The 16,812-nt window shown below is 33.6% G+C and overlaps 1 protein-coding gene across 1 annotated transcript in view; it reads right to left on the reverse strand.

Moving 5' to 3' along the window:
- Window positions 1-16,812, reverse strand: part of LOC111054317 (leucine--tRNA ligase, cytoplasmic) — a 36,911-nt gene that overhangs the window by 6,389 nt on the left and 13,710 nt on the right. The window contains exons 13-18 of the mRNA XM_039439480.1: window positions 16,076-16,227; window positions 15,642-15,780; window positions 15,079-15,187; window positions 11,384-11,621; window positions 4,007-4,258; window positions 1,798-2,013 (exon numbers count right to left, since the gene is read on the reverse strand). Of these exons, the coding sequence (XP_039295414.1) occupies window positions 1,798-2,013; window positions 4,007-4,258; window positions 11,384-11,621; window positions 15,079-15,187; window positions 15,642-15,780; window positions 16,076-16,227 (1,106 nt within the window). The remainder of the gene's footprint in view (window positions 1-1,797; window positions 2,014-4,006; window positions 4,259-11,383; window positions 11,622-15,078; window positions 15,188-15,641; window positions 15,781-16,075; window positions 16,228-16,812) is intronic.

The raw sequence follows: 16,812 nt of genomic DNA on the forward strand, positions 1-16,812 counted from the left end.
GTTGAATGGGCATTTATAAAAAAAATTAGCAGTTTTGAGTGAATCTCACCTTAGTAAAAAATTGTGAATACTGAGAATGCAATCCTATTTTGGACTATAGTGAGAGTCAGAATCTGACTAATATTTGTTCGCAATATATCTGTCATTGTACAAAGCTGATAGATCTATCTATTCTTTTCAAACTTCTTCAACAAGAATGAACAAATTATTAGATCAGATACACCGGGATCACAAAATGAATCTGCTGTAGAAGGAGGTGGAAAAGCAAATGTGAAAACAAAGCCCTTCTATCATCTCCTCTGACTTTAGAACTTGAATCTTACGATGGTGTGATATATTGTTTATTAAATTAAGTGAGACAATCAGTTTTGGACTGCGTCTGTTGTTTTGTTCACAATCAATCATGATTTGTGCAAATATGAATAGATAAAATGATTGATTCATAAACTTATGAGCAAATGAATGGATAAATACTCCACCAAATTAATGAATACTTATTTCAGTACAGAATAAACAACTTGATTACTGCGAGCGCGATAAAAACAAATTAAGAGAACAAGTTTATTCACGCGTCTATACAGTCAAGAATGAGTGAATTAATTAATTGTTAGAAAAACACACAAATATGAACATAAATACATCGATAACTGAATGAGTATTCAAATCAGTACAGGGATAAAGTAGATCAGTCTGAGCGCAATCAATAGAGGATATGAAATAAGAAATAGAATAATTGAATTAATTGACCGAGCGAAGTGAGGTCTAAGATTCAAGTCGACGGTTTTGCATTTCTCTTTATGTTTATATGTTTTTTGTTTATGTGTTTATATTTATGTTCCGCATTTACAGCGAAACGCGGCAATAGATTTTCATGAAATTTGACAGGTATGTTCCTTTTTGAATATCGCGTCGACGTATATATAAGGTTTTTTGAAATTTTGCATTTTAAGGATAATACAAAACGAAAAGGAATCTCCTTCTAACGCCAATATTACCGTAAAAATCAGACTATAGAATTATTTATCATAAATCAGCTGTCGAGTGGATTATTAATTTTTTTTTTTTGTGTAGTTGAGAAGTTGATATTGTGGTAATTATTCATATTGAATGAAAAAGACTAAGAAATTGTCAAAAAACCACTGATTTATTGATAATTAGAAAGACCGGTTTCGGTTATTACACCATTGTCAATCTCTGATAAACCTGTTTATCAGAGATTGTTTCGGTTATTACACCATTGTCAATCTCTGAAAAACCTGTTTATCAGAGATTGACAATAGTGTGTGTAATAACCGAAACCGGTATTTCTAATTATCAAAGAATCAGTGGTTTTTATGACAATTTCTTAGTCTTTTTCATTCAATACTTTATTAATTGCATGCGATTAATAACTCAATGTAACTTGGTAAAAAATCAGCTGTTGTGTGGACTATTAATTGCATGCCTCATTGCATGCAATTTTTATGCACTATTGAATGCAATATTGATTCCATGCAATAACGCATGCAATTAATAACTAAGATAACACAGTATTGTCTCTCGACCTTTCTCTGCTTCCAACTCGGGCTGACCTGTTGCCAGTATGTCTTGTAGAAGATTAGCTTCTGATGTTAGCATTTCTGATACACCAACCCCAACAACCATTAGCCGTTTTCACATCGATATCTCGCCGACACGACATACAGACAGGATTTACTCTGATGGACAGTATAAGAGGAGGCTGTGGTTTATAACTGCGCGAGGTCTACTGTTCACAGAGCTACTAGTTGAACGAAAATGAATTTGAAGCATACTTACATCAAGGGTATTCTCCAGATAGGCTTTGTTCAGGTTGAGCACGTTCATCTCGTCGAATTCGAGCGTGAGACTGAGGGCCTTCAGGCCGATGGCATCCACTTTCAGTTTGACATCCTGGACGAATGGCATCACCTTCTTCATGTATTTCTTCAATTCGGGGATCACATTCAATGTGGACGATATCACTTTGTTATCCGGAAACTGACCGTTGTTTTTCTGAAAAATGTGGATTTTATAATTAATAGAAATGTGAAACATACAAATATTGGAATCGAACACACAGTAAAATGATTGTTATGCTTAAAATATTATAGAATTTATTTTTACTATATAAAATCATTAGTACTCTTCCATTTTCACGACCAGTCGTGATTCTATATAATAAAGGAAAAGCTATCAAGTAGATATGTAGAACTAGAAATAGATGGAGAATTGATTTTATAATATGTTCCTAAGTTACAGTTTTGTTGTGTGTGATGTGGTACTTTCCCATAAAAAATTGTTGTTGTTTTCATGTTTCCAAGTCTTAAATTTTACAATGGCGATTTATGAGGAATTCTGGATTCGTAGAATTAAATTGTTGAATACACGTTTAAAACAGAGTGGCACAGGAAAACAGAAAATATCTAAATAATGTTATTTTTTACGAATAAATTCATGAAACCATTACATTATTTACGGAAACCCATCTATTCAGCATATTGTTTTTTGACAGTAAAAATATTCAAAAATGCCTCTGTATTTTTAAGATGACATAGCAAAGATTCGGTGTACACTGTCTGCTGAGAAAACTCTGGAATGACAGTGTTGCAAATCTTGAAAGATTGTAGTACTCTGATTCATCTTTCAATTTTCTCCTTCAAGTTATGGATTGTTGCAGGATGTACGGTTCACATTATCTTTTAGATATACCCACAGGGGCACGCCGAATTCTGCCAAAATATGCTGGAATTATCACCATTTTTGAAAAATTCTCTCACAGCTATTCGAAATATACACCAGTTCAATAATCCATTCTTACTAAATGGCAATGTGTTCCCATTAATTTTACACACTAATTCAATGATCCATGATTAGCAAATAGCAATGTATTCACAAGAGTTGTGCGAAATTTAGTAGAAAAACTCATGGCCTTAGAGTGCTGCGAACTGTAACCATCAAATAGCCCGTTACCCTGCGCCACTCGAAAATGTTTTAGACATCATAGATTGTTACAAATCTACATAATTGGATACAATTTTTTAGACCTTTCTTATCTGTATGAATATCCCACTATAGACAATTGAAAATAGATTCCAGCAATTACTTACAGACAGTAACAAATCCAATGCAACTTCCAATTCATTTCCATCTGTGTAACATTTCATTCAATCATTTAACAATATTCATTTCTATCTTGATTATTTACCAAAATTCAATATTTTAGAAAATCGTAGTTTTTACAAAATTCTTTCCAAATTCTTTGGATGTAATCACCTAAATTTGGAAGAAAAGTAGCACAAGGACTACCTGATTATTTTATCTATCAATGGGCCCGTTTTGGGAGCATGAAATGTGGCAAATTGTCCGATTCACAATTTTCCCGGTAAAAAGTTCCGCGTCCCAGGGGAACAATTTTGGCAGATTCTGTACCAGAAACTAGTTCCAGTAGTTCCTGCCCCACAGTCGAAGACTGGTAAATTGTAACAGTACCAATTTGAAAAGCTCTCAATGGTCGATTGAATTTACTATATGATTGAATCATTGCTATATGATTTGTGATTAAATTGATAGATTATAAGAATTGTAGTCTTCTTGCTTCTCTGCGCATGCGCTTATAGCTTGTTTGTAAATGATTTTTTCAATATTTGAGAGTAATGAAGTGGAAGAAATGCACACTTTTCTACACGGTAAGTTTGCAAATCAGCCTTTGTTCATTTACGCAGCTAGTGAACGACACATTTTGGTGTAAATCAACTTCATAAGTGCACGCCAAAAGCTTGAACCAAAGATTTTGAAATGACGTTCCATGGGAGCATTTTGCACCAGTCACGTGATTGACAGTCACAATTTACAATTGGAGCTAGAACAATTTACCACTTTTTCGTGGTTCCCAGACCGTGCCCGATGTTATAACATAAGTTTTATCGTAAATAAATAAATTATTCTAAATTTATTTTCAAAAACAAACGATTACGATTTCAAAACATAATATAATTGTGATACTCACATCATACATCTCCTTCATAGTGGTGAGCACAATGGTCTGCCATTGGGGGAATGTCTTTGAGACCCATATGGTGGCGATGGACGGTTTCTCGGTGGCCGGCTGTGCTGGGCCTTTCTTGTTCTTCGGCGCCAACAGGTTCTTCTGCTGCAGCCGGAACGAGTGAGCCGCCTCCATCAGGTAGGCCGATGACTTGATCAGCACCTCGTCGACCGGACTCTCCTGCGGCCAGCGGGCATCCACTACGCTTTCACTCTGCAAAATCAAACGTTATTTTTTCGGATAGTACAGCTACAAGATCCTACATGAAGTACAGCTACATGAAGAGTATGAATGAACGCGACTTTAGATCTCAATTAGAGATTTTTCCAAGAGTGTTTTCTACTCAAAGGAAGAGTACATTCAACATTACTCCACATGAATTGTAAAATGCTTTCATTTCCTGTGTCTTGTGTATTTGTCACTGTGGGCTGTGTCTTTTTTGTTCGAACATTTAGATTTTTGACAAGTTCCTGATCCCCCTGTTTAGGTTGACGGTGGATGCTATTTAATCTATCTATCTATTCAAGATGAGTATAGAGGTAAGAGTCTGAATCAATAAAGTTTAAACATTCGAGTATCATTAATTTAATATTTATAACATGGAGTTGGAATCTGTCTAGATCCACAGTGGAAATAGAAACATTCAAGTATCAAAAATTATTATTCATAATGTAGTGAGAATCTGCCTGGATCCATAGTGGAAATAGAAACATTCAAATATCACAAATTATCATTCATAACAAGTAGTGAGAATCTATCTGGATCCATAGTGGAAATAGAAACATTCAAGTAACTAAAAGTGTTCTAAATAGTGTGTTTGTCATTTCGATCTCAAAATTCTATAGTTTTTTCAAAGTTTGGAATTTTCTAAAAATTGGATTGATTTAATTTAATTTATAAGTATTTTTCAATTTAAAAATAATTGTTGTGTGTTTTGAATTGTAAATTGAGTGTGTAATTAAAGAATGTTAAGTGACACATAACCTAGCTACATTTGGACTGTTGTATAGATTAGAATTGGAACCGTTTTGGGCTTATAAGCCTGTGGTACTTTTCTGTAAGTTGTGTAATTCTGAATGATTAAATAAGTATCATAGATTATTATTTATGAAATGGTGTTGGAATCTATCTCAATCCATAGTGGAAATACAAATAAAATCTCCAGTTGCTGAGTCTTGGGATCTTGAGGTCAACTGAATGTCCAGAAACGGGTAGTACTGGATTTTATAATAAGGATATCTATGCTCCTTGTTTGTTTTCGTGTTTGGAATTCAATTGGCCAGATAAATTCAAAATTCTAGTTCCTAGTAATCAGTAAAAAGTTTTAGTAATCCATTTTTTGGAATTTAAATTGTGTGTAAATAAAATCATAAAATCTTCATAACCTCTAGACTGTTTACAGTATTTAAAATAAAGTTTACAGCAGTTTTGGGCGAATGCCTGTTGTTTTACCTGTGTTGCCTATTAATGAATAAATAAGGATACGAGCCTGCATTAGAGAAAACTGAGCATCTTATTAAAAAACAAGGTAATTAGAAAAAAAGGTATTCTAATTCCCTTGATAACAAGTATTTGGTATTCGTTCTCGAGGATAAATATGGTTAGTTCTCAAAGTTCAATAACTATTATTTATTTAACTCTTCAATTAATTTCAATGAAAACAGTTATTTCGGTAACGGTTTTGATTTTAAACTCAACAACATGACCAACTAATTAATGTACTATATTTAGAAACATAAGTCTTGTGCTAGCGACTGTCTTCCCATTATATTAGTGTATTTTTTATGATTCAATAAAAGGTGACTTAATAAATTTCTAAAAGTTAATAAAAACAATATAAAAACATGAAGTACCCTTTTATTTAAAATATTTAAAACTATATTTTTTAATAAATTTCCTAATAATGAAAGAATAATGGTTTTAGTAGTAGGATAAGGGTAGTTTGCACAGTGCCAGTCCAAACGGAATTCAAGTTTGAACTTTATTAAATCAATGTCAAGTTTTGTTTGATATAATGCGATTCATTTTGAGATTAAACTACAAGCTGATTAAATTTAGTTTAAGCTTTCACTGTGCAAGTGGCTCAATTTTTTTGAAAAAGGAGCCGTTATGAAGTCACTATATTTTAAAATGAAGTAGCAGGTAACCCGTGCTTTGCACTGGGGAAAATTTGGTGTTGTAAAATGCAATCTCCTCATGTCCAGGAAACATGTAAAAATAGAATAACTATTAATTATTTTGTTCAAATTACTTGGATAATCTTAATAAGAGTTGAAAAGTTCCAGGTAAAAATGAGTTTGATAGGTCTCGAACCCTTCGATTCATGAACCACGCGCGTTACCAACTAAGCTATGGAGATACTTGGGGAAAGCCCTGTTTGGTTGGACTTACATAGTTACAAGAACTTTGAATCGCAGATTGAATAAATTTGATTTATATATTTAATTATTTATACATCAATATATACAATGTCATTCTCAACTATGAATGATTGGGAAAGGAACAACAGGCTTAAAGCCCAAAACAGTTCCTTTCCCAATTTTAGATAGAAATTGTCCAAAAATAGGTTTTGATTATGAAATTCAAATTTAATTGATTAATAGTAGTAAAAATAAGCTTATGTCCATCCTCGGTAAATTAATAATGTTCATGCAAAATCTCAAGTTTATCAGTTAAGTTTTTCAGACGTTATGATGCGTCAAACATGCAGTTCCTATCCCGTGAATGTCGTACAGGTAAGCCAATTCCTTCCTGTATAATATAGTATAGATTGTCTCTGACCTTGCCCAGAAGCGAGTACACATGCTCGGCGACATGAGGACATATGGGGGCCAACATGATAGCCTGCAGGTTGATGAACTGCATCACCAATTCACCATGCATTCCCCCCTCAGCCTGGGTCAGCTCACGGTACCTATCCCTGGCAGCCTGCATCTCAAAGAAGCCCACTCTCAGCGCATCTCGGAACAGCATCTTGTTGTAGAATAGCTCATAGAAGTGGTGGTGTATGTATATTCACTAGCAATGCTAAACATACCCAAACTTATGAACTGGATTTTGTTAAGAGATTTTCTGTTGAGATGGATTTAGAGGTGACGGGACTAAGGTTAAAAATTGATGATCGATTTGAGGTAGCAGTGTTAGGTATCTATAGGTCACCAAATGGAGACTGGCAAAAATTTTGTGAGCTGCTCCATACAATTTTGGAAATTACAACCGCTCGTTTCACAAATGTTATAGTGGTAGGAGATTTCAATACCGATTTTGCCAGGCAGGATAAAATGACAGAGGATATTAGAGATATTATTAATATGAATAATTTAGAAATTAAGGTCCACGAATATACAAGAGTAACTCGAACTTCACAGACAATTATTGATAATATCCTCACAAATATAGAAGGTTGTAATGTCAGGTTAGGTAGCTCAGATCTATCAGATCATAACTATCAAATTTTTGATGTTAAGTTGCAGGGCCAGAATCCAAGCAGGAAAAAAACTTTTGTGAAAGAAATTCAGCAATATGAGCTAGGAAATATAAATTGTTTGAAGCAGGAACTGCTTCAAGAAAATTGGAGTAGTGTTTATAACAGTTGTAACCTAAATTACAAATATAAGCAATTCATTGATACTCTAAGATTTCACATGCTGTCCGATAAAAAAAGTCAAAGTAAAAAGTAAATTAAACAAAGTAGATGAATGGATAACTGAAGATATTCTTACTCAAAGAAATATTGTTAGGGAAGCTTATGAGGAATTTAAATTAGTGAGGGATGTTCCGAGTGAAGTCAAATACAAATGTCTAAAGAAAAACTATGCAAAAGAAGTGAGGAAAGCTAAGTGTAAGAAAACAGCTGAAATATTAACAACTAGTACCAATTTTAACTCTGCTGTTTGGGAGGTAATTAATAGAAATAGGAGAGCAGCTCAAAAAGATACAGTTACTAATGTCCCTAGGATAATCGATGAACATGGAAATTATATGGATGATAGTATAGACATTTGTAACTTTTTCAATAAGTATTATCAACAGGTTGCATATAATCTCCAAAAGTCACTGAACACTAATACTTATAAATACAACTACATTAAATGCTGAGCCAATTGAAAAGGTATTTAAATTTCATCCATTATCAAGAGATGAGTTGTCAAGAATAATAAAAAATTTGAATAACAAAAAAACAGTAGGATTGGATGGGGTCTCAAGCAAAATTTTAAAAGAATGTGAAAATGAATTACTGGACCCTTTATTGCATCTCCTTAATACTTCACTAGAGCAGGGTATTTTCCCTGATGATCTGAAACAAGGAAAAATTTTGCCAATTTTCAAGAGCGGTGATTCTGAAAAAGTTGAAAATTATAGACCCATTAGTATTCTAAATGTAATAAGTAAAATTTTTGAAAGAGTAGTTTTAAATAGGTTATTGATGCACCTGGAAGAAATTAATTTCATATGTGATGAACAGCATGGGTTCCAGAAAGGGAAATCTACTAAGACTGCAATAGTATCACTTGTTGAAAGACTAATAGATATAATAGATTCAGGTGAGAAGGCAGCCGCAATATTTCTTGATTTATCCAAAGCTTTTGATTGTGTGAACCATAGAATATTATTGGAAATACTAAAAACTGTAGGTGTGAATGGTATAGAACTAAAATGGTTTGAATCATATCTCATAGGTAAAAACTGGAGGTCCAGGCTGGAGTACCTCAAGGCTCAATTCTGGGTCCCTTACTGTTTCTGTTGTATGTGAACCAATTACCAAAAGAGTTAAAAGATCACAGAGCTCTGTTGTTTGCTGATGACACATCGCTTATCTTTAACAATTATTTATTAATGGAAATATTGTAAAAGTTTTAATCAATATGAATATTAAAGAGAAAAAAAAAACAGAAAATTGATAGAGTAAAATAATTATATAGGTAGATAAGATCAAATAATTGATTAATAAAATGAAGTAGGCTGAAAGTAGATCAGGGTTATCAACTTTCAGTAATATACAGCAGTATGCAGTGGATAATTGAAATAACATGAGTTTATATATTATATATATATATATATATATATATATATATATATATATATATATATATATATATATATATAATTCGTTCTATAACATGGTTTAAAGGTTTGTATTTGTGGGATGGGTGGGAGATGGATGTCATGTGATCGTTCTAGGGCCGGACAGTTTCAGTCATTTGTTCCAAAAGATGTTTTTTTAAAGTTAGGATGAAGCTCGCTCGGCTCTCGATGGACCTGATAGAAACAGGAAGTGCATTCCATGCACGACAGGCACTGACTTAGAAGGATTTTGTGAAAATAGTAGTTCGATGATTGGGTATCCTTAAAGTACTTTCTCCGGTTCTAGTATGTGAAGCATCTATCCTCCTACCTTCAGAGACAAATTTGAAATCATCTTTAAAATAGTTCGGATTACCGTATTACAAGATATCTCTAACAAGCTTGACTATTCGAAAAAGCCTCTGATCGGGAAGCTTTAATGTTGAACTAGCAATGTGGGCTGGGGTGATATGATCATGGCGTTGGAGAGAGTAGACGAAACGTAGACAATAATTTTGGCAACGCTGTAGTTTATCATTCAGAGTGACTTGCATATCGTTAAGAACAGAATTACAATACATTAAATGTGGGAAGATGAGAGATTGAACCAATAATAATTTAATGTTTCTAGGGAGGATATCGTGCATTTTCTTCAATGCATGCATGGCTGAGAATACCTTTTTACAAGTTTTGTTCACTTGTTCTGACCAGTCAAGAGTAGTATTATTCATAATACTGCCTAAATTTTTAACTGAGCTACAGTAAGGAATGTCATTACCGTCTACACTAATTTTGTGAATCGATTCAAGGTCAATATTGTTTATAAGACGAGAATATCCAATTATAATGGGTTGTGTTTTGATGGGATTAAGCTTAAGGCCATTTTTCTTTGTCCATTCCACTATCGAATTGATATCCTGATTCATTATTCCAACTGTTTCATTAATTTTTGTTATGGGACAGCTTAAATAGATTTGAAGGTCGTCTGCATAAGTATGAAAACTGGAGAATTTGATAATGGAAGAAAGGTCATTAGCATACAAAGTGAAGAGGAGAGGGCCTAAAATTGAACCTTGTGGTACTCCATGCATAACGTTTTTCCAAGTTGACTTTTTGTCACCGACAGATACACATTGTTTCCTACCTAATAGATAGGATTTAAACCAAACTAACGAGTTGTGACTGAAACCAAGAATAGCCAACTTATTCAGAAGGACTGTATGATCAACAGTATCGAATGCAATATGAGATAAATGAATAAATAAAAATAAAAATAGAGTAAAAATAAATCGGCTTTTCAAAAGTTATTGTGCAATATGAGATTAAATAAGATAAAAAAATGAAGTACCCTTTTATTTGAAACATTTCAAACTATATGTTTAAATAAACCTCTGTATAATGAAAGAATAATGGTTTTAGTAGTAGAATAAGGGTAGTTTACACAGTGCCAGTCCAAACGGAATTCAAGTCTGAACTTTATTAAATCGATGTCAAGTTTCGTATGATATAATGCGATTCATTTTGAGATTAAACTACAAGCTGATTAAATTTAGTTTAGCTTTCACTGTGCAAGTGGCTCAACTTTTTTGAGAAAGGAGCCGTTATGAAGACACTATATTTTAAAATGAACTAGCAGGTAACCCGTGCTTTGCACTGGGGAAAATTTGGTGTTGTAAAATGCAATTTCCTCAAGTCCAGGAAACATGAAAAAATAGAATAACTATTAATTATTTTGTTCAAAATTACTTGGATAATCTTAATAAGAGTTGAAAAGTTCCAGGTAAAAATGAGTTTGATAGGTCTCGAACCCTTCGATTCATGAACCGCGCGCGCTACCAACTAAGCTATGGAGATACTTGGGGAAAGCCCTGTTTGGTTGGACTTACATAGTTACAAGAACTTTAAATCGCAGATTGGATAAATTGATTTATATATTTAATTATTTATACATCAATATATACAATGTCATTGTCAACTATGAATGATTGGGAAAGGAACAACAGGCTTAAAGCCCAAAACAGTTCCTTTCCCAATTTTAGATAGAAATTGTCCAAAAATAGGTTTTGATTATGAAATTCAAATTTAATTGATTAATAGTAGTAAAATAAGCTTATGTCCATCCTCGGTAAATTAATAATGTTCATGCAAAATCTCAAGTTAATCAGTTCAGTTTTTCAGACGTTATGATGCGTCAAACATGCAGTTCCTATCCCGTGAATGTCGTACAGGTAAGCCAATTCCTCCCTTTATAATATAGTATAGATTGTCTCTGACCTTGCCCAGAAGCGAGTACACATGCTCGGCGACATGAGGACATATGGGGGCCAACATGATAGCCTGCAGGTTGATGAACTGCATCACCAATTCACCATGCATTCCCCCCTCAGCCTGGGTCAGCTCACGGTACCTATCCCTGGCAGCCTGCATCTCAAAGAAGCCCACTCTCAGCGCATCTCGGAACAGCATCTTGTTGTAGAAGTCGTCCGCTTCGCGCGATTTCAGGTTCATTTCGCTGTAAAACATATGAATAACTTTTAATCAAGCAAATAAATGGGCTATTTCAAAAGTCATAATTGTACAAAATAATTGGATGAAATTGTATTGAATACAATTAAGCCTTTATTAAGGGCGGAGTTAGGACACTAGGTCATCTCTGCCACACAACCCATAAAATACAATGCAAGACAATTGATTGATTGATTGAGTACTTTATTTATGTAGATTACAATATATACTGGCTTATACACTTATATGCAATAGCTTACAATACAGCAAAATTATAGATGAATTTACATAATATAGACTAAGAAAATAATTATTGAACTGTATATGATATGAAAAAGCAGTTTGTAATATAATAACTATAGATAATAATCATATTGTTATGCATCTACATAAATTGGCGGAGCTTTGGACATATCAATGTCCATTCTTCGGAAAGAATATTAAAAATATCCTCCCCACTAACTCTCTACCAAAACGTTAATTTCTTTATTTAAACTAAGGATTTATTTATTAATGGAAATATTGTAAAAGTTTTAATCAATATGAATATTAAAGAGAAAAAAAAAACAGAAAATTGATAGAGTAAAATAATTATATAGGTAGATAAGATCAAATAATTGATTAATAAAATGAAGTAGGCTGAAAGTAGATCAGGGTTATCAACTTTCAGTAATATACAGCAGTATGCAGTGGATAATTGAAATAACATGAGTTTATATATTATATATATATATATATATATTATATATATATATATATATATATATATATATATATATATAATTCGTTCTATAACATGGTTTAAAGGTTTGTATTTGTGGGATGGGTGGGAGATGGATGTCATGTGATCGTTCTAGGGCCGGACAGTTTCAGTCATTTGTTCCAAAAGATGTTTTTTTAAAGTTAGGATGAAGCTCGCTCGGCTCTCGATGGACCTGATAGAAACAGGAAGTGCATTCCATGCACGACAGGCACTGACTTAGAAGGATTTTGTGAAAATAGTAGTTCGATGATTGGGTATCCTTAAAGTACTTTCTCCGGTTCTAGTATGTGAAGCATCTATCCTCCTACCTTCAGAGACAAATTTGAAATCATCTTTAAAATAGTTCGGATTACCGTATTACAAGATATCTCTAACAAGCTTGACTATTCGAAAAAGCCTCTGATCGGGAAGCTTTAATGTTGAACTAGCAATGTGGGCTGGGGTGATATGATCATGGCGTTGGAGAGAGTAGACGAAACGTAGACAATAATTTTGGCAACGCTGTAGTTATCATTCAGAGTGACTTGCATATCGTTAAGAACAGAATTACAATACATTAAATGTGGGAAGATGAGAGATTGAACCAATAATAATTTAATGTTTCTAGGGAGGATATCGTGCATTTTCTTCAATGCATGCATGGCTGAGAATACCTTTTTACAAGTTTTGTTCACTTGTTCTGACCAGTCAAGAGTAGTATTATTCATAATACTGCCTAAATTTTTAACTGAGCTACAGTAAGGAATGTCATTACCGTCTACACTAATTTTGTGAATCGATTCAAGGTCAATATTGTTTATAAGACGAGAATATCCAATTATAATGGGTTGTGTTTTGATGGGATTAAGCTTAAGGCCATTTTTCTTTGTCCATTCCACTATCGAATTGATATCCTGATTCATTATTCCAACTGTTTCATTAATTTTTGTTATGGGACAGCTTAAATAGATTTGAAGGTCGTCTGCATAAGTATGAAAACTGGAGAATTTGATAATGGAAGAAAGGTCATTAGCATACAAAGTGAAGAGGAGAGGGCCTAAAATTGAACCTTGTGGTACTCCATGCATAACGTTTTTCCAAGTTGACTTTTTGTCACCGACAGATACACATTGTTTCCTACCTAATAGATAGGATTTAAACCAAACTAACGAGTTGTGACTGAAACCAAGAATAGCCAACTTATTCAGAAGGACTGTATGATCAACAGTATCGAATGCAATATGAGATAAATGAATAAATAAAAATAAAAAATAGAGTAAAAATAAATCGGCTTTTCAAAAGTTATTGTGCAATATGAGATTAAATAAGATAAAAAAATGAATAATAGATTATAAAAGAGTCACAATTCTATTCTTTTGCTGTTTAAACCAATTGAAGATTAATTTGATGATTTATGTAACTCTTTGAGCTATTCTCCCTGGAAGGAATAGATTGGGCACTACTCGTTATAATACTAATATTGTATACTATGTAGATCATAACATGAAGAAAAGATAGCATAAGGAGATATTGCATGGTATAGGTCATTTATGTTCCAAATTTCAAGTAGGTTTTTTGTTAACTCAAGCCGATCACTGTCAACTACTATTGTGTTGTTGGGGTGAGAGTGTAAAGGTGCGTACAGACTTTCGCTCTGCTCCGCAATCGAACGTCACTAGAGCAGATCGATTGATGATCGACCGGGGAGCAAGAGTGGAACGCGAGAAGAGCTAACATCTTCCGTAACGTTCATGATAGGAGCGATTGCGGAGCGTGCGTGGAGCTAGCGCAGAGCGTATTGGAGGCGCGTATATCTGTACGCACCTTAAGAAAGGCACTGTATGAGAGACTGCCGGCGTCACTTAGCTTCACGGAAAAGAAATACTAAGACTATCGGCTTGAGTTGACAGTGAAATTTGTAACATAAACGCCCTATACCATGATATATCTTCTTATGCTATATTTTCTCTATGCTATGAGTCACATAGTCTATAATATAATAAATCTTTTCTCTATGCTCATAATTTATGTTTGGCCACAGTAGCACAAACCTGACACCTCGACCCTGCATTTTTTCTTCGGTGAGGTCTCAGTTGGTCGAGATCTCAGTTGATCAAGAGGCCATTTTAACCATTTCTTGATATACTTAGACAAATAGGAAGTTCAGTTCATCAAGTTTTCGTTGCAGGCTGATACACAGTCAGCTACACCGTTGCACACTAGTTGGGAATTAGTGATAATTGATTAAGGAGATGTTAGTTGAAGGTTACGTTAAGTTTTTGCTTTAAATGACAATATTATGATATTAGTTGATAATTTTAGAACTATATGATACTGTATCCACAGGAACTTGACGAACTGAAAACTGTAAGTAATGAAGTTGCCCACCTGGTCTATTCTTGATTAACTGAGATTTCGATAAAGAGGATATCAAACTTCTTATAAGAGCATCATCCTCAGAATTCAATATTTATATTTACAAAAACAAAGTACAGTTTACAATACAAATATATCAAATACAATCCCGATTCAAATGATTGCTTAAAATAATTTTTATTTTTATTATGATGTCCCACTATATTTTATCCCATAATAATGTGTGAACAATTGTGATAACAATCTTTTCTTTGGAGATCAAATCCATGCACTCTTCAATTTATGATCGACATTGGTTTTGAAAGTGGTAATGGAAGTAAATAAGTGAATGCTAGCCTAGACTTACTTGAGGAAGACCTTGTCATTGAATGAATCCTTCGGCCCAGATCTTAGGGAAGATTTATTGGCAATTGTCTCTTTCACCCATTCAATGAACGTGTATAGACGCAGAACACCTACGAATCAAAGCAAAAACTAATTTCAAGAAAATTGATGGGTTAACGGTTCATAAAGATTATTAACAATAACTTACATTTAAATACGAATACAGTGAAATAATGTTTATCAATATTATTAGAATACTGTAATATTAAACAACTTCCGAACACTAATAACCCTTATTAAAATACTAGCAGAAACCCCGTGCTCCGCAAGAGTCTAATTAAAAACTCAACTGAAAACTTGACCTACTGAAATCTTGAAGAATTGAAAATAGGCCTATAACCTCAACCTCGGTAAATTAAGAATCTATTTGCAAAATATCAAGTTAATCAGTTGAGTAGTAAACGTGATGATGCGACATTCGTGAATTTCCTATCCCGTACGTGTATAAGCCAATTCTTTCCTTTATTATATTAAACATAGATTATAGATATATAGGAAGAAGATTAGTAAAATGTGTAAGCTTACCAGCATCAGCCATACTCTCAAGGAAGTTAGCATCCTCAACAGTGTCTCCCGAGTCAGCCAGGCACAGCCTCATTCCATCTGCACTGAATTTCTTGATAGCTTCGTCCAGAGTCAAAAAGTTGCCATCGGATTTCGACATCTACCAGAAAATATAGAAAGTGAGTAAGTGAATGAAACTTACTTGCACTTAAGATAATAATGATTGCATGATAGTAAATAAAACTAATAACAATTGATAAAATAGTATTCATAATAGACTATTCTACCAATACTGAATAAATTATGAGATCAATATTGATTTAATACTGGATTAACTTTTCACGACTCTAGGTCCAGTGTTTCCAATTATTGTACAACTATTCTTAATATTGAGAATGGGGTGTACAATACAACATTTATTCATCAAAATTGAAAGAAACAAAACCATTATTCACCTTAGCGGAGTTGAGCAGTAAATGGCCATTAGCCCTGATACTTCTAGGCCACTTGTCCTCCTGTTCGGGCCAGATGGCGCAATGACTGAAAATACAGAAGGTCAAGTGATTCGGGATCAGATCTTTGCCCGATGCTCTCATGTCCAACGGATCTCAAAAACGGCTCTAACGATTTTCACGAAATTTGGGATATGGTAGGTTGATGATATAAAAATTCGATTGCACTGGGAAAACTCGCTGAAGGACATGAAAAGGATAATTCGTCCTTGGAAAAACAGATGATAATTTCGTCTTCTGTCTATAACAGAAGATGCGTGTGCCTGTGTGGGAGATCAGCTGTGTAATCAATTAGCTTACCGTATCTAGTGAGAAATCTTTTTTTTCTTTTTCATTAACTCGATCAAAATAATCTGATTTGTTGACATGAGAAGGTTTATCATAATTTTCAAAGTTTATCATTATTTTACAGTTCTAAGTGATTAGTGAGTGTTATTTTGTTATTCAATTTGATATGTAAACAATCTAAATGAGATCTTCTATGTTTTCAAATATTTGGACTGAAAATTTTACCTGAATTCAAGTGTATGGAACATAACCTACTTTTTGGAATACTTATAGTGTGTATAAATCGAAATTTGGGGAAGAAAAAGTTTTGGGCTGTGCCTGTTAAGTCCTTCCCCAATCATTTTAAAGAGTGAGTTCTGTTTATCAATAAATAAATAACGAACGAAGCTCGG

Source organism: Nilaparvata lugens, chromosome 12 (genome assembly GCF_014356525.2).
Source record: "Nilaparvata lugens isolate BPH chromosome 12, ASM1435652v1, whole genome shotgun sequence".
Classification (NCBI taxonomy): Eukaryota; Metazoa; Arthropoda; class Insecta; order Hemiptera; family Delphacidae; genus Nilaparvata; species Nilaparvata lugens.